Raw genomic sequence first — 24,623 nt, forward strand, 5'->3', positions numbered from 1 at the left:
CTGAAAAATTATAGGGTTTTGCTGCATGTGGACCCACACCTCCTTTGTCAAAATTGCCCGTTGTCTTCTGGATAGTCCTTCTCTGCTGCTCTTAATCAGACTAGGAAGTTGTATGTCTGACTTCTGCTCAGGGCCTGGAATATAGGAGGGACTTATTAAATGAGAGCTGAGGAATGAATAGAATAGTTGGATGAATTATGGTTTTTTAAATTTCATTCAGTTAAAAACAGGAATGGTAGACATATATTAGAGAAATGGATGCTCAATCCATTCCAACTTGATATTTTAAGATTATATGTTCCACTCACATTCTAATAAGACAAGATGACTTTACTTTCTTTTAGAATCATGGAATTTAGCATTGAAAGGAAATTTAAAGACCATCTTCTTGGATATTCTACAATGTAGCTTGGAAAGTATGTTTTTCCTAATAGAAACTGCAGAGATTAAAAAAAGAAGCACTGGTTTGAGTGTATTTGGATTAAGTGGTTATTATTAAATGCATCAGAAAATCAATAATATTCATTTAATTCAGATTTCTGAATCAAAACTTAAGAGATATTCTACAATTAGGAGTAGCTCCTCTTCTGCATTTTCTTTTCCTACTAAAACTTGTGATCAAAAATGATATCAGTTGGATCATTCTACGTTATAAGTATGGATTGAGGAGGTTGCCTTCTTTCACTGACTTAGTGTATTTGCTTTGAAGTAACTCAGATGTTTGTATCTGACTTTCCTTTTTTCCCCCTCTTCTCCAGGGTCTGTGTCTTTGTCTTGACTTCCAGTTTGATACTGTGGTTAAAGATCGACCCACAATATTGAGCAAACTTTTACTCTTGCATTTTCTTAAGCAAGATATTCCTGCTTTGAGCTGGGAGTTCTTTGTCAATAGATTTGAGACGCTTTCCTTGGAAGCTCAGCTACATTTGGATTGCAACAAAGAATTTCCTTTTCCTACAAGTAAGCGAAACAAAGACCTTGCTTTAAACAGTCACAGCTCCTGTCCTTGAGCTTGTTAGCTAAGCAGAAGGCAGTCTGCATGCAGTTTCACTTCCCGTTATGGAGGACGCCTTAACTTCACGTACTCAGTTCATCAAACGTTTCCTGAATATCTGCTGTAGTAATCCATAGGTTAACTATTTTCTGGCATTCCAAAGTCAAAACTCCTCATTTCCTTGAGGACCTATGATAACCATTTGTGACTGTGTGTTCCTTAAATATCATTCAATCATCATGTTTATGATGTTTGTGAACAGTTTTGTGAGATATGTTTGCACCTTGCAAGTTCACTCTTACATGCTGATTAATCAGTTACCTGTAGCTCTAAATACATGGGAAAAGACTTTGGGCAATCAACTATTTATGCAGTGATAATAAAAATTAGATAATTTAATCTTATGGTCTAAACAGAAAAATGATAGGTGATCGTCATGAGAGGCAATGGTCATGATTTTTAATATGAGACTCATCATAGAGGAAGATGAATGATTCATGTATCCTTGAAAGAAATATTTTAATATTGAAAATATACACAGATGGATTGTGTCAAACTAGGTGTATTACATAGCTGGTTAAGGAAAATGATAACCTCTAATTCCTTTGGCAAAGCTATCACTGCTGTAAGGACCAACGTCGCTAACCTCAGTGATGCAGCACTGTGGAAGATCAAGAGGGCTCGTTTTGCAAGGAACCGCCAGAAGAGCGTGCGTTCCCTGAGAGACAGTGTGAAAGGGCCTGCGGAATCCAAGAGGGCGCTCTCCCTCCCTGAGACCCTAACCTCCAAAATTCGTTGAGTATCTTCTTCCATCCTTCCTTTAAATCTGTTTAATGTCTTTCTGAGGCTGACTTGTCTTGTTGAGTGTTCACAAGAGTAGCAGGTTTAGCAACTGAGCTCATTCAGCAGCTTTGGCCTTCAGATTCCCTAGAGGGTCAACCCAGAGGTGCCAGTGCCCTGGGTGGCTTTTCCCAGTTTGCAGCCGAAGCAAAACCCTCATCCACCTGTAGGTTGTTTTGAAATGTAGAAGGCAGCAAATCCATTCATGCTTGTCATGAAACATAGAAGAATTATTTGCTCCTAAGTCCTAGGGTATGAAGATCTGAACCACCAGCCTTGTAACCTAAGAGCTTCCTGAGTAAGACTGACAGGACCCATGGCAGCTAGGAGGTCGAGTGGGAATTTGGAGCATTTTCCTTTCATGCATGATAGAGGCAGCCAAACCAAAAATAATGGTGCAACGGAAAAGAAAAATCAGGCTGAGGAGAAGTTGAATTTCTGCCCAACTTCACTAGCTAATTTATAAATAAAAACAAGCTTCATCGCCAACCTAAAAAAAAAAAAGACCCTATATACTTGTTTTCTAAAGGTCTTTCTTTATATTGCACTTTTAAAAGGAACACATTACCAAATGACTAAATGAACTCTAATGATTAGCAATGGCTCATGAATGTCAAATAATTAAAAATTCATAACTAAATCACCATGTTAGTGAATGAGTATATTTAAATATATTTCTAACTTGTAAAATTTATTAAGTGATTTAATTTTTAAATAACTGCTGTGAAGGTAATAAAATAACACCACAAAACATATTTCTTATCCTGTCAGAAGCTGAAAAGTTTGCTTTTCCATTGGCGTTTCTTAGAAGACAGCCTATGTAACATAACCATTTTTAATCATAAATATGATTTGATTTGATTTATTGTGTTTTCCTCTATTTTGATGACAAGTTGTGGAAATGTGGCATTTGGAACTTTGGAAGAGTCAATGAAAGCCCTCTAAGCAATCAATAACCCAGTTTTTCAGGAGCAAGGATACTAACAGGTGGCCATGTAAGAATAACTTGTGGTAGCGCTAGGCCCCAGGGGAAACTGAGTCAGATCCTAGAAACCAATACTTAGATTAAAGAGATTACAATTTCTATATGAATTTTCCAGCCTTTTTATAATCTAAGGGATAAGTTTGGGACATAAAGTTTATTTATTGTTGTTTCTTGTCAATTGAGTCACCTGTCAATTTTGAAGATTAAGAATTGAAGTAACATTGAAGGATGTTCTTGAGATTCAAATAAAACCACAAACCTTTTGTGACATAAACATCTTTTATGTGATGTTAATTACAAATAGGAAAACTAAACTTGCCCCTACTATCCTATGCCGTTAGCACTGAGTATATTTTCTAGACTCAAGTTGTTTTCAATGCTTATTTAAATAGAGTTGTTGTTGATTTTTAAGCTATGAGGTTGACCAGGCATGAGCAGTCTGCTCCAGCTCTCGGTGGGACACCTGAACAGACTCCAGGTGGGTACTTCTGACGTTGAAGGGCCATGTACAAGTGTCTATCACAGGTGGACAAGGTAAAGAGTACGGTGTCTCTAACTGGACCAGAGTGATACACTTAGGATTTGCAAGCTCGAAGGGTCTTACCCCATATGCTCAACAGTTTGAGCCCCTGATGTAGCAGTTCTTTCCATCTTAATACTGACTGATGACTTGATCCCGTTAACTTTTGGTCCAGTGAGAAGCATCATGTTACCCAAGTATGCACTTTTCCCCAGAGAGCCAATGACTAGAACTATACATAGTACGAATATTTGTATGTGTATTTACACATAGAAATATTATGTTCATGTATATCTGCTATAGGAAAGACATACATTTCATTTACATTTTAAAAGGTTATACATTTGAACCACCATCATTCACTCATCCCCTTAGCCATTCCTGATTCTTTGCAACTCTGCATGCATTTCTGTCTCTCAGAGAAAGAAGGATTTCCCTTGTTTGGAGGACCATAGGACCATATTCAGCTCAGTACAGGGTAACTATCGTTTGATGTTCCATGATAGAATACAATTTAACATGAAGTATCCTAAAGGTTGAAGGGACACTGGCAAGGCTATTATAGACTGAATGTTAACTACACAGATGTTGCCACCACTCTTTGGGAAGATTGTAAAGTTTCCGAATACCTATTTATTTGTCAAAACAAACTTGGTAACTACCACCTATGTGTCATGCTATAGAACATTTGGTATTTCATCTAAGAATAATTTTAAGATAAACTTTTCAGAATGGTACTGAAGGAAAATTCCAAGTGAGGAGACTTTCAACAACGTGTGTGTTATTTGTTATAAGAAGGACGCTAGAAAGAGAAGCAGTTAGGGGTGGGAGAGGAGAAGAGAGAGAAGCCCAAGGATTATGAATGCAGATGTTGACCAAAGTGTATTTGCTCCTTTAAAATTGATGAGAAAAAAGGAACAGCAAACACGTGGCAGAGTCCCTCTACCTCGTTTTGCACATTGCTCAAGCCTCAACTGTGCCGGGCTTTAAAAAAAACGAATAAAAAGAAGAATGTCGGATCCTGAGCTTCACTGCAGATGTGAATCTACCCAGGCGCCCTTCAGTTAGGTGTTTTCAGATTGGTCATAGACAATTCCACAAGTTATCTTTATTTTACCCCATCTTTTCTTTTTGTCTTAGGGCTTAATTGAAAAGCTAGTGTTTAATTATTATTACCTATTTTAACAATCCAACCAAAGGAGTCCTCTGACATCTCTTTGGTAAACATGCACATACGATTCTTGAAGTTAAGAAAAGCCTTCAGGCATCTAATTGTCCCAGCAAAAGTGCCCAGTGGGAAAATGGGGCAGATAACAGCATTTAAAAATTAAATATAAAGCTAAACTTCTGGAAAGATAATTTACACACCACCACCATAAGCAAAACTTGCTTTGATTTGGAAATAAGCTGGCTCATCTTATAAGGCAATTTCAAACTAGTTTTTCATTTTTGCATTAGTATTTACTGGACACTATTATTTGCTGGACACTGAAAATTTTAATTTGCAAGCAAAGACCTGCCAGGATAATTGTAAGATTGTATGGGATGGTTTAAGATAGTAATTAAATAGAACCCAAGGAACTTGCTACTTAACGAACATGCTTTTGTTTGGTGCAAGTAATGAGCTCCTCTGTGCAAGACCTCATATTGATTAGGCCCGAAATAAAGCAGATTCCCTTTAATTATGCAGCAAGACTTAATTTTAATTGCTGTTTAGGCTGAACTTTTTGGCATTGGATTTACAGTTTATGGCTCCCTGATCTTAGCTTTCACATATTACCCACGGCAAATTTTGCAACAGAAATACCCTTATATAGAAGGTACACTCTGCAAAGCTAGTGAAGAGCTGCATTTCTCTGTGACTTTTATGAGTCAAATCAAAGGGCTTTGTGTGTATATAGAAAATTCATAGAACTGTTATAGCTGAAACATTAGAGATATGTAAATATTCTCATTACAGGAAAGGAAACAGAGGTTCTCAGAAAGGAACAAGTTGCACAAGCTTATTGGTGACAGATCTGGGTCTCGCACCAGATGTCTTGATCTCTCTTGCAAGGCATGGGTGGTAAATGCTAGCAGGAGCTCAGCGTTTAATCCTAATTGATGAAATATACAGTCTCACCTGCTAATCTGAAATGGGTATAAATATAATTAGATATAAGGTGTATTTTCATTGATGCTGTGGGAACCAGGAATTCTTTGTCTTTGGTGATTCAGAACACCTGTTGAATATTAATTGAATATATTGCAGTAGTTATGGTATCACAGCACAAAACTGAACAAATGATATCAACCCTATAAACACAAGGAGCTGAATTATATCTTGTTGCTCATCCCCTGGAATGAATAATTAAACAATAGTAGGTAAATAATAATAATACTTCATATATGTATAGTACCTCTTTATAAAGAGCATTTTTATGCAAATCACCAAAGGACCGTCCCAGTCAGGACCCGCAGATTGGTGTGGAGCTGTCCCAGTTCCTCAAGGGACATGGATGTTCTCAGTTCTATTCCAGCCTGCAGAGAAATCTTGAGATCTCTTGGTCTGAATTTGTATCAAGAGAAGGTGCCCAATGCTAGGTAGCTTTGGTGTAACTCTCTTATGTTGACCTTTCCTTGCCTTCTTCTTAATGTCCCAGCCTAAAATTCCAAATTACTTCTCTTTGGGCTCTCTCTTTTTCTTTCTAGAGATGGTTTATAATTTACTTCTTTGCTAACTTGCAAAATACCTTTTGATCATTAAATCCAAAGAGTATAGTTGTTTTTATAGGAATGCTTTTGTTTGACATGATCGTTTTGGGAAACGAGTTTCCATTCAACAAGCACTCATTGGGCACCTGCTGTACTAGGAAATATGAAAAGTGCAAAGATACATCAGAAATTTTTATACTCTGGACTTGCTTAAAGTAAGGGAGATAAAGTAGGCAATGAGTAAATCTCATCTAGAGTGAAAGTGATGGGACTACAGGACGGTTCACGTCAAATGCAATGGGAAGAGAGCTAGAGGCCGTGGGGAAGGTCTTGTGTACAGGTGGCTTTTCAGCCAGGCCTTGCCTAGTGGATGGGATATAAACGCACGGTGATAGGATGTGGGATAGCAAGAGGCAAAGGCAGGGATGGGGAGCATACGAGGGAGGGAGTTAGTGGCTGGCCCAGCTTTATGGCCCTTCTGTGGATGTGCGCACACAACAGAATTGCTGTGAATGAAGCTTTCAGTTGAGTTAGTGAGCTAGGGAGAGCAGTGAGGTGGTGTAACTAGAACTACCGACATAGTGCAACCTCATTCATAGAGCTTGATCATCGGCTTCAAATGCAGAGAAAGTGCGTGGAAGGGCTCCTTCCTTCCTCTATCTGATTGTCACGTATTGGTTTGACAGAGAGGTCAGTGAGTCGACTTATACAGAGGAATGTTCCGTATTTCCCTTGCCACTTCCTTGCTGTCTGGGGACTTCATCAGTTTTTCTCCTATATAGAAGACAAGATCTGAAATATTTATTTGGGTTCAATGCACTTAGACATTTATGAATACTAAGCATCAACTATAGGTCAGACACTGCCCCATATTCTTTGAGGGATATAAAAATGGACAGGACATAGCACTTGCCTTCAAGGAGCCTTTCTTCTTACAGGGGAAATAAGGCAAATGCATACTTAAAAAGTCCTCCCTTGCTTAATAGGTATTTGCCACATGAGAGTTAGGAAATGCTAAAGAAGTTTTCCTCCATTCTTCCTTTTCTACCTCCCATCTTCCTCCTTTTCTTGTCTTTGGAGATTTGCAGAATTTAGGGATCACATCCAATTGCTGAGAGGAGGGTGGGCATATGCAATAAGAAAGGCGTCTGAAAACCAGATCCATAGGATAAAACTGGGGGTGGGGGTGAAGGACCACCTTGCAAGGTGAAGAGAGCACCATGAGCAAAGACACAGAGACGCGATGAGATCCACTAGTAGCCGAGCCTATTAGAATGTTGAGCAGTGGGTGGAGTGAGAGGAGGTAAGTCTGGAAGAGCAGATCCTGATCCTGCCTGGTTTCAAACCACCTGAAAAAATAAACGTGGGGTTTCAGTTCAGTTGTGCCACTCTGTGGACAGAGTGTGACGGCCCCAGTTCAAGTTAAAGTGATGGCAGGCATCGCTCTGCCTCCATGATTATAAAAATGCTTATATTCTTCTTTTCAGAAACGATCAAGTCAAATCTCTTAACATGTTAAATCTTGAAGGTTAAAACAGATATAGGAATTTCATAGACTAGAATTCAAAACTAGTGTTTTAATTGTCACACTGTAGAGAAAATATTGCAGGCATGTAGTTTTAAAATGGAAATTTCACTCCCTTTATAGATAACTAAAACAGTAGTATTGTCTTTATCAATAAAGAAAATTTCAGCTTTTCTAAGCTCATTTTTCTTAGGGATTTGATTAAGGTAACTTTTCTTTTTTGGTGAGTGTACCACTTACAAGCTTGCACTATTTTAAAGAGGAGTAATATCCAAGGCACAGACTTGCAAAGCCCACACCTAGGGGAGTAAATTTTTGCAATGGAAAGCTATTTTTTTCACTTTACGCAAAGGTTCCGTTAACTAGTTGTTTTTTCAGTACATTTAATGATTTGGTACAGATCACTCATTACTGGCTATTCAGGGAAAGCAAAGTCAGAGCAGCAAACTTCAGCTAAAGCACTGAAGATCAGTGGAGACACATCTAAAGAGAGAACAGGGCATTTTTGACATGATACTTAGTCTTTAGGAAAATATGATTTGATGGGAAAAGCTTTTTAAATACATGTCTACTTAAATAGAAAGAAGAGCTTTGAAATATTTAAAGATGAAGTCTGATTTTCTAGACTTGAACTGGGACAGAATGAAATGGGGGAGGCAGTGTCCTTGTTGGGCCTTGCCTGGAGCTCCCCTTCTTTATTGAGGCCCCTAAAGTCTCAGGGTTATAGAATAAAGGTGCAACTCTTTCTCAAACACTCCCTAGTTCCGTTTTTAACTTTGAGACTTTGGAGTCAAGCCAGTAAGGACTTGGAGGTGGCTGAGTAGGCCTGAGTGACACGTGCTCTCTTAACCCTCACCCCCCAGCGCTAAGTGAATTGAAGAATGAAGCTGTATGGTGACAGCCATCTCTTGCTGCTGCAATAACGCTGAATCCTGCAGGGAGCCTAGATTCCCACGCTTGTCACATTCTTGGTCCAAGCTCGCCCAAAGCAATAACCTCCTTCTAGCTGTAAATACTCTAGAGGGAAAAAAAATCGAGATTAAGTATTTTTCAATGCTGAAAAGATAGTTCTCTAAACATTTTCTGTTTTGTTTTATGAGGATTTGCTTGGGTGTTGCTTTTGGTCTGATCATATATTTCAGACATTTAATTTAATTACAATATACAGTGATGCTTCACATTTCTGTCCTCTTGCTGAAAGAGGCTTTTCCACACATATCGCTTTTTTCTTCTGCTGGCTGATGCATGCCTAATAAATCGTGATAATGTTAACAATTTATTGATCCTCTCTGCATGTGAAACACTGTGATAAACAAATCCTTAGGTTTTACTTGAGTAATTCTTGGTAAGAAATTCTCTAAAGTACATTGCACATATTTATTCCTTCATGAACAGACTCTGTGAGACAGAAAATGTGGTTGATGTCCTAGGGTCATATTGAAGTTAGTCCATGTTTTCCCTTACATTCGAGGCTCCTAGCCTTGGTTAATTCAGCTGCCTCTTCACTCACTGTCAACCATCCCTTCTCAAGATATCACTTTTGAACAGAGCAACATTCTTATGATCATCTGGGGAAAACTAGGCAACCAGGCTTGTTACCTTATGCGCAGTTCTAAACTTGTAAATTCTGAATTTGACATCACCTTCACGCCACTGCTCCAGAGAAAAGTGCTTGGGCTTGAGACGCTGATTTCCACAGTCCCCAGAAACATTTCTCCTATCTTGCTTCTCTTGGCTGTGTCCTGGAAGGTTGAGAATTTGCCAAATTAGTTGAGGAGTTAACAGATATAAATTACTACCTGACTCTTTGTTGTATCCTTTATCCCATAATTACAATGGATATAATCAAGGTTTGGTTTTAATGCTTTGTAACCAAAGCTTGTCATCATTTAGTAGAACTTTTCCTCGCAGGATGACAGACGAGAATGCTGGTGTGCGGATCCAATCCACCAGGCAAAAACTTTGTCTTTAATTTAGAAATTCTGACGTTGTTTGTCAAACGAAGGACAAACACGCAAAGAGTGTTTTGAATAAGCCCCAAAACATAAGTATAGGGGAACAAATCTTAGTCTTCCTTTACCAAAAGGCCTGAACTAAACCAGATCAGAAGAGGCAGAAAAACAAGGGAAGACAGGGTATAATTTCTGACTTTGAAAAATAACAGAGAAAGTCAATGTTAGGGAGCTGCTCAGATGTAATTATTTCTTAGCTTAACAGTAAGTCGAGGGCTAAGGTATTTTTTCTTTCCATGTGAACTTTCAGCTCACCTTCATGTGGTCTTTCTCTCTGTTTTTAAAAGTTCATGCTTCTTTCTTTCTGTGTGTGTCCCCCCCTCTGTATGTTTCTCATTACATGCAGCAGGCCTGATAATTTGCTATTTATAATTTTGACTACATCATTCAAAGAGTACAGACTGCTAATATCTCAGGATTTGGAAAAGAAAACTCTTTGCACTAGCTGATTTATGAACATAACTGAATTGCGATAATAATTTAAACAAAATAACCCACTGGATGTTTTTGTGCTCAGTGGATTTTAGAATATTATTTTTGTGGTTATTCTTACATGCTTATTTTACAAAGCTGGAAGGGAAACTTATCTTTCTTTATCACTGAGGAAAAACTTTGCCAAGATATTTAAAAATTCACTAAATGCAAAGTTTGCTTAGTTATTTGTCTTGTTGTCTGCAGATAACCTTGCTTTATAGTGCCTTATACTTATTTCTCTTCCCTATTGCTCCCAAAGCACTTGGTCATTGATGAACACAGTAACTTCCACCTCTGGACTAATGCTTTGCTTACTAGGCCACATTATGCCTTTAAGTTTGTCTAGAACAGAACTTTTAAATATTTAGTGAAAGCAGAAATAACGGTGCTTTATCAATAAGTGAGATTTTAGGGTAAACTTACTTGTAGGGGAGCCACCCCCCAATGGCCTTTCTTGTACTGACAGGACAACAATCCCCTGAGAATGACAACACCATCAAGGACCTGCTCCCAGAAGATGCTGGGATCGACCACCAGACAGTTCACCAGCTGATTACGGTGCTCATGAAGTTCATGGCCAAGGATGAGAGCAGCGCTGAGTCAGACATCAGCAGTGCGAAGGCCTTCAACACGGTCAAGCGGCACCTCTATGTCTTGCTCGGCTATGACCAACAGGAGGGCTGCTTCATGATTGCACCTCAAAAAATGCGCCTGTCAACTTGCTTTAATGCATTTATTGCAGGAATTGCCCAAGTAAGTGTAAGCTTTCAGGAGTCACGCCGTTAGGCTTTTAATAGAAGCAAGTCATTAGATTCCATTTAGCCAACATCGGTTCAGTATAAAGGCTTGCGCAAGTTACTTTATTAGGCAGGGTTGTATGGAGGGGAATTTAAAGATGAGTAAGACTCAGCAGCCTGATGTCATAAAGGGAGTATTGGATTTTTTGTAAAAACTCGTAAGATAAAATTTATCATTTTAGCCATTTTTAAGTGGACAATTCAGTGGCTTTAAGTATATTCGCATTGTTATGTAACCATCACTACTATCTACCTCTAGAACTTTTTCATTATCCTAAACTGAAACTCTACCCATTAAACAATAAGGGAGTGTGAATTTTTGTTTGTGAGGTTTTTTTAAATCCTTTTCTCTTTTTTGGCTTCAAGTGGAGATCTGAGTTACTCATACAACTTACTTCATGTCACATTATCATCATTGGCTTTTCCATGTTTGTCTGCTACTCTTAACTGCTGTATTGTATGCCATGCTGTATATTTACCATGCTTTAACTATCCAGTCCCCCAATGGTGGACACTCACATTGCTCCCAACCCCTCACTACTGCAAACAGCTCATCAGTGAACATCCTTGTACATGCACTTTATCCACCAAGGTGAGAATTCCTTTGGGATATGGATTCAGGAGCAGAATTAATGGATCACCGCATATATGTATGCCTAATTTGACCAGTGCCACAAATTTCACTGTCCAGAATGGCTGCACCAATCTGCAGAGGGTGTAGAACCTGGGGGTCGAGAGACGTGGATATGAATTTCAGCTCTGCCACTGTTATTAACTGTTACGGCCTTAGACATCCTCTGCTTGTTTGCTCATTGGTAACAGATTTGTTTTGAAAAATTAGAGAGAAGATTTTGGGAAGCACCTTAATCAGTGCCTGTCTCATGTTAGGAGCTCAATGATGGTAGCTGCTATCAATTAGCTCAAAGAGACTATAACGTAATGAACACAGATAAGCAAAATGGGAGCAGTATTATGTAGTTGTCTCTTGCTGATGCTGATAACTAGACGGAGCACCACTCAGCTATCTGTGATAAAGAGAGGATACACCATGTCAGATACCGACCCCCTTCTCCCTCACTTCTCTTTCTAAATCCACATTATGCATATTTATTTTAGAAACCTAAGCAAAAAATTAAAATACAAATCTCCAGGAAACCTATGACAAAAATAGCTTTCTATCATTTTGGCGTATACTGCTGGCTCCAAATTTACATACATTCATATATAAATGCATACATACATATGTGTGTATATGTATAAATGTATGTATATGTATATGCACATGTATTTTTTGCAATAATGGAATCATATTATACATACTGTTATATATGTAACCTTTTTTAAACCTAAAATTTATTATGAACATCATTTCATGTAAACAAATTTGTATCATATTCTACTGAATGGCTACACAGCATTCTGTTGTCATACAAACAATCTTTTAACTAATTCCATATTGTTGAATATGTAAGTTATTTTCAATTTGGGGTGATTATAATGCTGGATATCTTTATGCATATCTCTTGAATCATTTGTCTGATTATTTCCTTAGGCTATATTTAATTGCTGTATTAGAGATGATGTGTTTTTTCTTTCTTCTGAATACATATTGCTAAATTGCCCTTCTGAAAGGCCTTACTGAGTAAATACTCCTGCTGGCAGTGTCTGAGAATGCCCACTTCTCCACATGATTACCAATACTACGTGTTTTCATTGATTCTAGTTTAATTATAGTTAACAGTTTAATAGGACATTTTAATAGATAAAATTTTATTTTCAACAGCTAATTAAGTAGATAAATTAAAAAGATAATAAGATAATTAAGTAGATTAAAACTATTTTAATTTATAAGTTTTACAATTTCTTGTGAGGTTGGACTTTTCCTGCTTTATATGTACTGGCCATTACTATTAATATTTTATGAAATGCCTTGTTGCCTGCAGCCGCAAAGGGCAAGGAATGACAGGTACCGCCAAGGCTACTTGGTTGTTTAAGCAATCAAAGTTTATTGATAAAGGGAAGCAGAACAAGGAGCAAGGATAAAGGGGAACAACATATCGGTACGTACAACGTCCACACCACAATCAGCTGGGGAAGTCTCACTGAGGAAAGGACGCTTTGCCTCAGACCTGGACAATCGGCGCTCCCACCCGCCTTACAAACTATTGGGACTTCCCCGGCTGATTGTGGTGTGGATGTTCTAAGTACCAATTTGTTGTTCCCCTTTATCCCTGCTCCTTGTTCTGTTTCCCTTTATCAAGAAACTTTGATTGCTTAAACAACCAAGTAGCCTTGGCGGTACCTGTCATTCCTTGCCCTTTGCAGCTGCGGGCAACATGCCTTTTAAATACTTTGCCTATGTTTTGATGGTTCAGATTTTTCCTTTTGGCTTTATGTGTTCTTTATATTTTTCCCTCAGTTATTAATTTTTTTCCTGTTTCAGGTTATGGACTATAACATTAACTTGGGAAAACACCTTCTCCCCTTGGTGGTTCAGGTGCTCAAATACTGCTCTTGTCCTCAACTACGGCATTATTTCCAACAGCCACCTCGTTGTTCCCTCTGGTCCCTAAAGCCTCACATCAGGCAGATGTGGTTGAAAGCCTTGCTTGTCATCCTTTACAAGGTGAGGTGCTGTAGTCACTCCTTTTGTGGGTGGAATGATTCTTCTAGAGGAGAACACTTAAGAGATCTAAGTTGAGAATTTTGTAGGATAGTAATTTGACCTTCAAAGGAAGAACCATGCTGTACAGTTAGTGTTGAGAAGTAGAGCCATTGGAATGAAAATAGCAATGGAGACCATACCAGTGTATACTCTACAAATGTTTAAAACAAAAAATGATGAATTGGAGGATATTGATCAACAATCTCTGTTTATGCTCAGAATCTCATATTTTATCTATGTATTAATTATGTCAGAAAATAAGGAAAATACTTAAAATTGTATTCATACACCAAATGTTTATGCCAGGTAATTTTCTTGAAAGGAATTATAACCAAGAACCGGCATGCATTGCTGTCTGTGGTTTGGTGCAAGAGGAAGGGAATATGGTCCCTTGTCAAAATAAGGCCATGATAGGAATTTATGTTCTTGCTTTTCTGTATATTTCTTTTTATCCCCAAGAGATACTGAGAAAAATATCTAGCAAGATCAAGTGGAAAAACTTACCCTTCAAAATAACCATTTATATTTTTCTCCCTCCATTTTATTGAGCAGTATCCATACCGAGACTGTGATATCAGCAAGGTCCTGCTGCATCTGATTCACATAACAGTCAATACTCTCAATGCCCAGTATCATAGCTGCAAGCCCCATGCCACGGCAGGACCTTTGTACAGTGACAACAGTAACATAAGCAGATACAGCGAAAAAGAAAAAGGTACTTTGCATATCTCAATTCTCTCCCAAACTCAGCTGAAATACGTTATACATTTATGGAGAATGTTTTTCTTAGGAGATAGAGGAGAGCCTCTAGACATTATTCTGGAGTCAAAAAAACACCTACTGCTTCATTAATATTCTAACTTTCCCATGAATGTTGCTGCTTTAATTTTTTAAATGAGCATTCAAGAGAAATAATTGATATGCTTCTAGAGCCCATTTCGTAAGAATAATATTTTGTAAAATATTGTCTGCTGTTTGGTTAAGGAGCCTTTGTAAGCTTCTTGCTTTGGGCCGTGACGTAAATATTGGTCAGCTCTCAGTGGAGCCATAATCTTATCTGTCTCTGGTTTTCTCTTAAACTTTGTGCTCACAGATTTGAATTTGCTAAAGTGCTTTTTCCTAGCCTTCTTATTCAATAAGAATTGATTTAAGGAAACTAAAATGAAACATGTTTGCTGCAGAGGTTCAAATTATATCCAATATCAACACTTTTTATGTTGATAGCTATTTTTGCAAAGGAGGCAGCAGAATGAAACTTTAGATAGAGTAAAATTCCAGCCTGGATGTTTTTGGGTGAGACCTGAAGAATCAAGGCGTATGTCTTTAGTGCATGTCACAGGGTGACTAGACGTGTAAAAGGTGACATCATCTAATCCAATCCTGGGAGAAAGCCAAGTGCCCCATGACCCTTTTGTGGTGTTAGTAGATTCTGATTTGGTAGAACTGCTCTGCAGATACTTCAGTAGGATGCGTAGGAGCTGGTGTTCCACTGTTCGTTTGTTGCTGAAAGATCCAGATGTCTAGGTTGGCCATAGAGAGAACTGTGAGAACTAAGTTCTTTAAGTTTTGGTACCGTTCAGATCCTTCCTTAAGAATATCTTATCTACCAGCTAAGGTCCTGGTTTCTGGGAAATTGGATAGATTGAGTTAAACTATAGATGTCCTCAGCGTGGGCTCAGTGTCTGGGCCAATCCCAGATGAAGGTTTCTAGATGGGAGGAGCCATCTGGAAGTCTTTCTGTCTCTCTCGTTCAGTATGTTTTGAGAATTATTTCAAAGTTATGTAATGGAAATCATATAACTGTTTCCTTGAAAAACTGTATTTTTCAAAGGAGAATATTTTTAAAAAGGAATTAAGAAATAAAACAGGTCATTGTGTTGCATCTCCCCAGAAACATGGGAATCTGACAGGCCTTTTCATCGTTGTGGAAGTTCACTGGGAGTTTTCTACCCCATTTTAATCATTAACACATTTTTTATTTGACTAAAAAGATTAGTATGATACTTTAACATCTACTGCTTCAGATTTCATTTACTTCTACAGTACTCCCCCCTTATCCATGAGAGATACCTTCTATGACCCCCAGTAGACGCCTGAAGCCACAGATACTACTGAACCCTATATATACTGTTTTTTCCTATGCATACATACCTATGATAAAGTTTAATTTATAAATTAGGCACAGTAAGAAATTAACAACTAATGATGGAACACAGCAGTTATGACAGTATACCGTGATGAGAGCTATGTGACTGTGGTCTCTGTCTCAGAATGCCTTACCGTATGTAATATTCTTGGCCCGCGGTTGACGGAGGGTGACTGAAACTGCAGAAAGGCACCTTGGTTAAGGGGGAACTCCTGTAGAATCTTGCGTTTGAGGACAGAACCGGTCCTTAAAGCCTAACTCTATGCTTGTGCTCCCCTTACACTCAAGAAATCTTCAATAATCATAATCACGCCTGAGCCTTATTTTGTCATATAGGTCGATAAAAATATAGGCCAAATACTACGATTTTAGTGATCCTCAACTTGAATAGTAGGTTAATTATGTTTATTGTGGTATTAAATGCATTTTTGTAGCCTTTTTTTTTTTTTTTTTTTTGCTGCTTTGTACATAGCTTTGGCCTTTCCAAAGGATGAAAGAAGAAACTTTATTAAGTGAACTTCATGGGTTGTAGCCTAGCAACCCTTTCCTCATTAATGTGTTTTAGGGTTTATCTTTGATTTAAAAGTTGCCAAATGGGAGTAGAAGAGGACTAGAAATAAGCTTGATAGACACCCTAAGTGACCGGTTTGCTTATGGAGCCTCTGGGTCATAAGAGTCAAAGAGATTTTCTAGGATTCATAATAGTTACACGTGGCAAACTCCTCAGAGAAGAGTCTTACTTTAATTGGGGGAAATGTTATTTTCTGTTTTTTTCTTTTTCTTTGTTTACTCTTTCAGTCCATTATCATTTGTGGAGCTTTTGGGATGACCAGTGGCTTTTCTAAGCTTTCTCTGTGTGTTGTGTGTTTCATTACCAAATGTAGAGTACAGTATTTTGCATTCACAAAGTGTAAGGTGCATGTACTGTTAGGCTGTGTCTATGCCAGTTCTCAAATCCCAGGAAGCCATATATTTTTGGAGAGGATGAGGTCCACTCATTTAATTTAATTTTCTTTTGCCAAATTAGCCTGAAAATAGACCAAAAGCAGGCAAGTTCAAGGAGTGTCACAGATTCCTGACATGTATATTATTCGGTTTTAAGTGCATTGAAAGAATTTCCTCATGAAGGTCCTACTGGAATATTGAGATGCCTCTCTTGAAAATGCTGCCAATTGTCATATGGAAAATGAGAGGCAACCTTCTAACAGGTTGCTGTGTTCAACATATGGATAATTTGATGCCTGGAGAAAATACCAGGCCGTGGCTAGACTTGGGCTGGTGTAGAAACCACCCCAGCCTTTGTTCCATAATGCTTTCATTGAAATGCTTGTGTAGACACAGCCTAAGAGAGAATAACGCCTCAAGTGTAATTTTGACTTTCTCTCCCCAATTAGAAGAAGATAGTGTTTTTGATGAATCTGATATTCATGATACACCTACTGGACCCTGCAATAAAGAGTCTCAAACTTTTTTTGCAAGATTGAAAAGGATAGGCGGCAGCAAAATGGTGAAATATCAGCCGGTTGAGATGAATGTTCAGAGAAGTATGAATTTTTTCCTCTTAGTAATTTTATGCAGAAATGTTGTACTCTACCGTTTGTTTGGGGTGAAATCTTAATTTTATTATGTTACTACGCATTTTAATACCGTTGATTTTATATATATGTATGCACAAACAGTATATATATATACACGTTTATATATATACGTGAATTGACAGATGCATCGTTCCCATCATGACCGTCTCAGAGGGCCATTGCCTGAGTTGATTTGTTGTCAGATGTTTGCTTCTGTTCCACACAATTTGAATACAGTTTCCCAGATCTGCCTCAGCCAAAAGCGATCCCCTCTCCTGAGCACAAATGAATTGAGCTGAGGAATTATCCCGAGGCCTGATTTTGGAAATAAGATCTTAAACTGCCATTTTGGGTTCTTTCATCCAAAGTTTTCTGGTTTTTGAAATTAGAATGAACATTACAAACACTTGGCCAGAAAGTCAGCTTTGCCTCCTGGTGGGGCTGGGACTGTGGTTATAATTTATGCCAAGTGTGTGCCCAAGTATGAGGGGGACAAAAAACGGAGAAATCTCCAAGTAAAATAGTACTAGCGTTTTCTGTTTTAATCAGGTGAAATAGAACTGGCTGAATATAGAGAAACGGGTGCATTGCAAGACAGCATTCTACACTGTGTGAGAGAAGAAAGCATTCAGAAAAAAAAGCTACGCTCTTTAAAACAAAAGTCTCTTGATATAGGGAATGCAGACTCCCTCTTGTTCACACTGGACGAGCACCGCAGGAAGTCCTGCATAGACCGGTGTGACACAGATAGGCCTCCCCATGCCGCTTATGTCATGCAAAGACAGCATGGCCACGGGCATCCGAGACAGAACTCGGCTACGAGGCCCGACAGTACCGACGTCCCTGAGAACCCGGCTACGGAAGGTTTTCAAGAGACTCGAAGGCCTGTCATACCAGAAGTCAGATTAAACTGCATGGAGACGTTCGAGGTGAAAGTTGATTCCCCACTAAAGCCTGCTCCTAAAGAGGATTTAGATCTGATAGACCTGTCCTCAGATTCAACCTCTGGGCCTGAAAAACACTCCATGCTCTCAACATCTGACAGCGACTCTCTTGTGTTTGAGCCTCTGCCCCCTCTCCGAATAGTAGAGAGTGACGAAGAAGACGAGGCCATGGAGCAAGGAAATGATGGTGCCTCTGGTAAAAACGCTGCCTCCTCCCCCTCCATCCCCAGCCACCCCTCTGTCCTCAGCCTAAGCACCACGCCCCTTGTGCAAGTAAGTGTGGAGGATTGTTCTAAAGACTTTTCTTCTAAGGACTCAGGAAATAATCAGTCAGCAGGTGACAGGGACTTTGCTCTCATAGCTCTGGAAGACCCCACGGACTCTGAAGAGTTATCGAAGCCAGAGGAGCTGCAAGAGTTTCCCTGTGGCAGCCCGCTCACGCTTAAACAAAAACGAGATCTCCTTCAGAAGTCATTTGCTCTCCCCGAGATGTCACTGGACGATAATCCCGAGCCCAGCATGGAGGAGGAGAAGCCCGGTGGGCTGATGCCAAGTTCAGGGGCAAAAACTGTCCTCCTCAAAGTCCCTGAAGATGCTGAGAATCCAACAGAAGGTGAGAAGCCCAACACCAGTGCTGAATCGGATACGGAACAGAATCCCGAGAGGAAGACTGAGGCGGAGGGAACTGAGGAATCCGAATTTAAGATTCAGATTGTCCCCAGGCAGAGGAAGCAGAGGAAGATTGCCGTCAGTGCCATCCAGAGGGAGTACCTCGACATTTCCTTCAACATTCTAGACAAATTGGGAGAACAGAAAGACCCAGGTAAGCTCGTCTCTCTGCTCTCTCCCGGCCTTACATTCAAGTTTGTGCATCTTAATTGTTAGGGTCTCGGCACTGACTATGCATCAAACCCTCAATCTTATAATGTCAGGGATTGACATTATAGTTGCCTCATAATCACTCGGAATCCTTCCTGCTTACTAGAGCGTGTTGGATTCAGATGTGGTTCTATTGGCTCCAGAAATGTTTCTGTATTTATTGTTTCCAAACTCGACAGTAAATTCTTGACCATCCTTGGCAATAAGAAGCAATAGTTAATTCATATTGATATTCCAAATATTATGTTAGCCTTCCTCAAACAGCAGTAGTCAGCAATTAATGTGAACTCTTTTTGCTTTCCCCTTTTTTTCCTGCTATACTTTAGCGAGCTATGATGTAATCCAAGGGGGGGACAAACATGGAGGACTAAAAAAGCAAAGAGTGCTTGGAATGTTCAAGAACTGACTGTGTAATCATGTAGGGTCTACACCTGATTGTATATTCTCACCAAATGGCAGCAGTCTGGTGCACACTGTGGCTTTCAGGAACCAAAAAAACCCAGTTGCAACCTAGACCCTAATCCATGAGACATGCTGTAGTAACAAGGAAGCTTAAGAAGGTTTCCAGGGAACCTGGGATACCTTTTTATTGTTTGGAGCCAGGAAAACTGCTGCATAGATGGAAGAAAGCAATGACCCAGAAACTATAGACATCTGTAGGGTGGGTATATAAGAAACCATATAAGGTCTATAGGGTGGGCAGATATGATACATAGGTTGTATGTAGGTTGTAAGTATGTGTGAGTGTGTGTGTGTGTTGCCTTTTCTGTTCATTCTTATGTCAGGATGTTCCCCAGGCTACCAGGGAGGAGGTTGGTTTGTATTGACACATTTGTTACCAGAACAAGAAGAAAGGTCTAACAATTATGATAATATGTCTTTAAAATTTTTGCAATATATGTTATACTGTCATAATAATTTTCAATCTGTGTAGTGTCCCGTGTTCCACAGACATACAAAGCTCCTGCCCCTCCTTGCTGGTGTTGGAAGGAGGCCCGTGTGCTCAGAGTGAGACTCAGGCTTCTCCAGACTTCTTGCCTCCATCAGCTGGAGTCAAGAGAGGCCCAGACATCTGCGCTTCCTAATCCTTCCACACACATAGCCTGCCACTGCTAAGTGCCTTGGGTCGACCAGGTCTAATCATGTTGTGCACCTTCTCTCTGTTTGTGTCAGTCCCTGCAAGAAGCCCCAGGATATCCTTCATCTCCTCGCTCGAATTTCCATAAGGCTTTCCACATCTCCTGTTCTGAACCTTTCTCTTACCTTATCCCAACTCCTGAAACCCTTCCTTGGTCAGGAATTCATGGTCCTTCATGAGCAAAATTCCTTATATGCTCTCTCCTCTGACTGTTTCCTGTACCTTCTTGGTCTAATGGAAACCCAGCTGTCCGCTGAGGACATTGCTTTCCTCAAGCCCTTATGTCCTTAGGCTTGGGCGAGGGGGTAGGCATCTTCCTTGCTCATCATTGCCCCTTTCAGACCATTCCCACCTTGTCTCTAAAAAGATCCAGCCCTGAATCTCATATTACTAACCCCTGGCTTTCTCATTTATTGACAGTTTTGACTCCTGGCTCTTTTTACTCTTTCCTAAACTATTCCTGTCTTAATTTTCATTGATTTTAACATTAATGTGGATGACTTTTCTGACACTCTGCTTCTCCGTTTTTGAATTCATCTTCTCCAGAGGCTTTTTTTATCCTCTACCCTAGCTCAGCTACTCCTTCCCATGGTCATAACACAGACCTTGTTATTACCAATAACTGCACCCTTTCCATGTCAATCCCATGGCTCCCCTTCTCTGATTGCCATTTCCTCTCTCTGGACAACTGAACTGATCCTGTCTTTCACTGCTGCACCCCTACCTCATGTCTTCTTTCCTTACTCAAGTCAACCCTCCTGCCTACACCCTCCCTGGCCCTTTTGTTTTTTTCAGGTTTGCTTGGCTAAACACAACCTTCATCAAACCTGCATTTCCATCTACCAGCGCCTGTGCCTATCAGATGAATGTCACCGGAGAAAAACACAAAACAATATTGACTGGTCTCATTTTAAATTCACCACCATGAACCTCAACTGGGTCCTTAAGGCTGCGTGGAAATCATACCACATTTCTCTGGCCCAGTGACATTTCCATTCTCCTAAGTGACTATTTTGTAGCTACTTTTCTTTCCAAACTTTCAATAACTCTTCCTATTTGACATAATTGGAAGAAAGTTCCACAGCCTTCTACACCTCATCTGCCTACCTTCCACTGTCTGCACTCATACACCTGGCCTTCCTGCCTGGTGCTACCGGTGAACTGTCCATGTTCCTGTCTAAAGCCAGCCTTTCCACATGTGGACAAGATTCCATTTCTCTTATCTACTCAAGGATATGTGCCAAGAAATTCTCTTTCTCCTTTCTTAGTTTTTTTCTTTCTAAGCTTGAGCTTAGGCTTTTCTAACTTTTCAAGTTTTTCAAACTTTTCTAAGTTTGAGCATACAAACATAATCTTATTTCTCTCTCTTAAAAAATAAAAGCTCTTGATCCCAGTTCTCCCAATTATTATCCCATTTTGCTCCTTTCCTTTTAGCAAAACTTTTTTAAAAATTTTTTTTAATTAAGATTATGATAGATTACAACCTTGTGAGATTTCAGTTGTACATTATTGTTAGTAATGTTGTGGGTACACCACTTAACCCTTTGTGCCCTCCCCCCACACCCCCTTTTCCCTGGTAACCACCGATCGGTTCTCCATGTCTATGTTAACTTCCACCTATAAGTGGGGTCATATACAGTTTGTCTTTCTCTGTCTGGCTTATTTTGCTTAACATAATACCCTCAAAGTCCATCCATGTTGATGCGAATGGAACAATTTGGTCCTTTCTTATGGCTGAGTAGTATTCCATTGTGTATATATACCATATCTTCTTTATCCAGTCGTCAGTTTCTGGGCATTTAGGTTGGTTCCACATCTTGGCTATTGTAAATAATGCTGCGATGAACATAGGGGTGCATGGGATTCTTGGGATTGCTGATTTCAGGTTCTTAGGATAGATACCCAGTAGTGGGATAGCTGGGTCATAGGGTATTTCTATTTTTAACTTTTTGAGAAATCTCCATACTGTTTTCCATAGTGGCTGCACTAGTTTGCATTCCCACCAACAGTGTATGAGGGTTCCTTTTTCTCCACAACCTCTCCAACATTTGTCACTTTTGGTTTTGGATATTTTTGCCAATCTAACGGGTGTAAGGTGATATCTTAGTGTAGTTTTGATTTGCATTTCCCTGATGATTAGCGATGACGAACATCTTTTCATGTGTCTCTTGGCCATCCGTATATCTTCTTTGGAGAAATGTCTGTTCATGTCCTCTGCCCATTTTTTGATCGGGTTGTTTGTTTTTTTGTTGTTCTTTTAGCAAAACTTTTAAAAGAGTTGTTTATACTAACTCCAATTTTCTCCCATTCTATTCTTTCTAAAAAGAATTCATTTCTATGAAGCTTTCATCCCCAGTAGTTCACCCACATTTCACTTGTCAAGGTCACTGATGACCTCCACTGCTAAATCTAATGGTCAGTTCTTAGGTCTTATCTTCTGACATACCTATAGTATTTGAGACAGCTGATCCTGCCCACTTCCCTTGGCTTCCAGGATACCACACTCTCTCGGTTTTCCCTTATTCAGTGGTCACTCCTTCTCAATCTCTTTTGTTGGTTCCTCCCTATCTCCGTCACGAGGGAGTGCCCTAATGTCTCTGTCTTTGATCCTTTTCTCAGTCCTCTGGTACACTCTGGGTGATCTCATCTAGTTTTATGGTTTTACATGTAATCTGTATGCTGAGACAGCTCTATCAGTTACCTGTTGCTGGAATAATGCTATGTAACAGATAAGTATACATTCTCAGCAGCATACGATAATAAGCAGTTATTTAATTTGAGTGTCTCTTGTTCACTGTGGATTGGCTAATCAGGCTGGGCCGGTGCCCAACCTCCTCCTGAGACCCATGAAGCCTGGGAATATTCTTCTCATGATGATGGAAGAGGCACAAGAGAGCAAGCCCAATCGCACAGGCACTTTTCAAGCCTTTGGTCACTGTCATGCGGGCAAACATTCCATTACCAAAACAAATGGCTCTCCATTTCTTTTGTAGTAAAAGCTCAATCCTTTAAATTCCTAGAATGCCTTACGTGGTTCCAAGTCTCATTAGCTCTCTGACTTCATTTGGCACTGCTCTCTCCACATGTCTCTGCTCAGCCACAGTGGCCTCTTGCCATTTCTTGAACACTCCCCACATAGTCCTACCTTAGGGCCTTTACAGGTTGTTCCGTCAGCCTGAAACTGTCTTTCCCTGATTCCTGCCTGGCTCAGGCAGGCTCTCACTTCTTTTAATTCTTTGGTCAAACATCAGGTTCCCAATGAGGTCTGAACTGCACCCCACCTGTCCACCCCTACCTGGCATCTTGGAATCATTTTCTCTTCTTTATTTCTCTTCTACAAAGAATTACTGTTCTAACCTACAGTAATTTATTTACTTTTAGGCATATTAATTACCATCTGTCTCTCCCCACTAAAATGAAAACTCCCAAAGGCAAGGATTTTTGCCTGGCCTCTTAGCTGATTGTATCCCACGTGCCGAGTAGAGTTCATATATTTGATGAATGAATTGACAGTATGACATTTTCTGCACAGCAGTATAAAAAACTGAAGAGGGATGTTTTAAGCTGAGTACATAGCTCTAATCAAATATTTGTTGTCTTAAACAGGATACAAACAGAAGGCTTCATAAAATGATTTAGGACTGAGCAAAAACTGCCTGGCTCAGAGAATCTTGGTACACTAATGATTATTAATAACTATCTTACAGTAATGACATTTCTTTAAAATTAAAGATACACCAGGAATTTTAAAAAGCATACCAAAACTCTAAAAGTCCCAATTATCTTTCAAAGAATTCTTGAAAATTCGCTTTAAGCCTCCTCATTTTCCATTGTTGGTGGGATTGTTATGGCACAGAAGCAGCATACATAAAATAGAGGCCGATAAGGGGAAGAGAGATAATTACGCATGTTTTTAACTAGTGGTTTGGGGAGAATACCTAAGAGAAAAAGAATAACCTAATCTTTAATATCTAAATGACTGAGGTAATTTAAAATGGGTAGTTATTTTATGCTTTAATAAGAGAGTTCAGGAAACATCGTAACAGTTATACTTTTTTTGTTACAAGAAATTATTAATCTGGCAATCATACCTATTCAGAAAGCCCTGTGAGAATAAAAAATAGATGTTGCAAAATCAATGCTTAAAAACGTTTCTCCAGGGGCCGGCCTCTGGCCGAGTGGTTAGGTTTGCACACTCCGCTTTGGTGGCCCAGGGTTCACTGGTTCATTTCCTGGGCATGGACCCACACACCACTCATCATGCCATGTTGTGGTGGCATCCCACATAGAAGAACTAGAATGACTTACAACTAGGATATACAACTATGTATTGAAGCTTTGAGGAGAAAAGAAAAAAAAAGAGAGGAGGATTGGCAACAGATGTTAGCCCAGGGCCAATCTTCCTCACCAAAAAGCATACCTTAAAAAAACAA

At 39.5% G+C, this 24,623-nt stretch overlaps 1 protein-coding gene across 7 annotated transcripts in view; it reads left to right on the forward strand.

The window, feature by feature from the left end:
- The window catches only part of UNC79 (unc-79 homolog, NALCN channel complex subunit), a 240,407-nt gene that overhangs the window by 145,671 nt on the left and 70,113 nt on the right, over positions 1 to 24,623 (forward strand). For 2 of the 7 annotated variants that reach the window (XM_070250302.1, XM_070250300.1), the window contains exons 25-32: positions 759 to 960; positions 1,609 to 1,788; positions 3,232 to 3,297; positions 10,511 to 10,797; positions 13,285 to 13,467; positions 14,059 to 14,221; positions 17,047 to 17,196; positions 17,779 to 18,996. In XM_070250302.1, the coding sequence (XP_070106403.1) occupies positions 759 to 960; positions 1,609 to 1,788; positions 3,232 to 3,297; positions 10,511 to 10,797; positions 13,285 to 13,467; positions 14,059 to 14,221; positions 17,047 to 17,196; positions 17,779 to 18,996 (2,449 nt within the window). The remainder of the gene's footprint in view (positions 1 to 758; positions 961 to 1,608; positions 1,789 to 3,231; positions 3,298 to 10,510; positions 10,798 to 13,284; positions 13,468 to 14,058; positions 14,222 to 17,046; positions 17,197 to 17,778; positions 18,997 to 24,623) is intronic. The other 5 variants (XM_070250301.1, XM_070250303.1, XM_070250304.1 and 2 more) reach the window with 3 other exon arrangements.

This window comes from Equus caballus, chromosome 24 (genome assembly GCF_041296265.1).
Source record: "Equus caballus isolate H_3958 breed thoroughbred chromosome 24, TB-T2T, whole genome shotgun sequence".
Taxonomy (NCBI): Eukaryota; Metazoa; Chordata; class Mammalia; order Perissodactyla; family Equidae; genus Equus; species Equus caballus.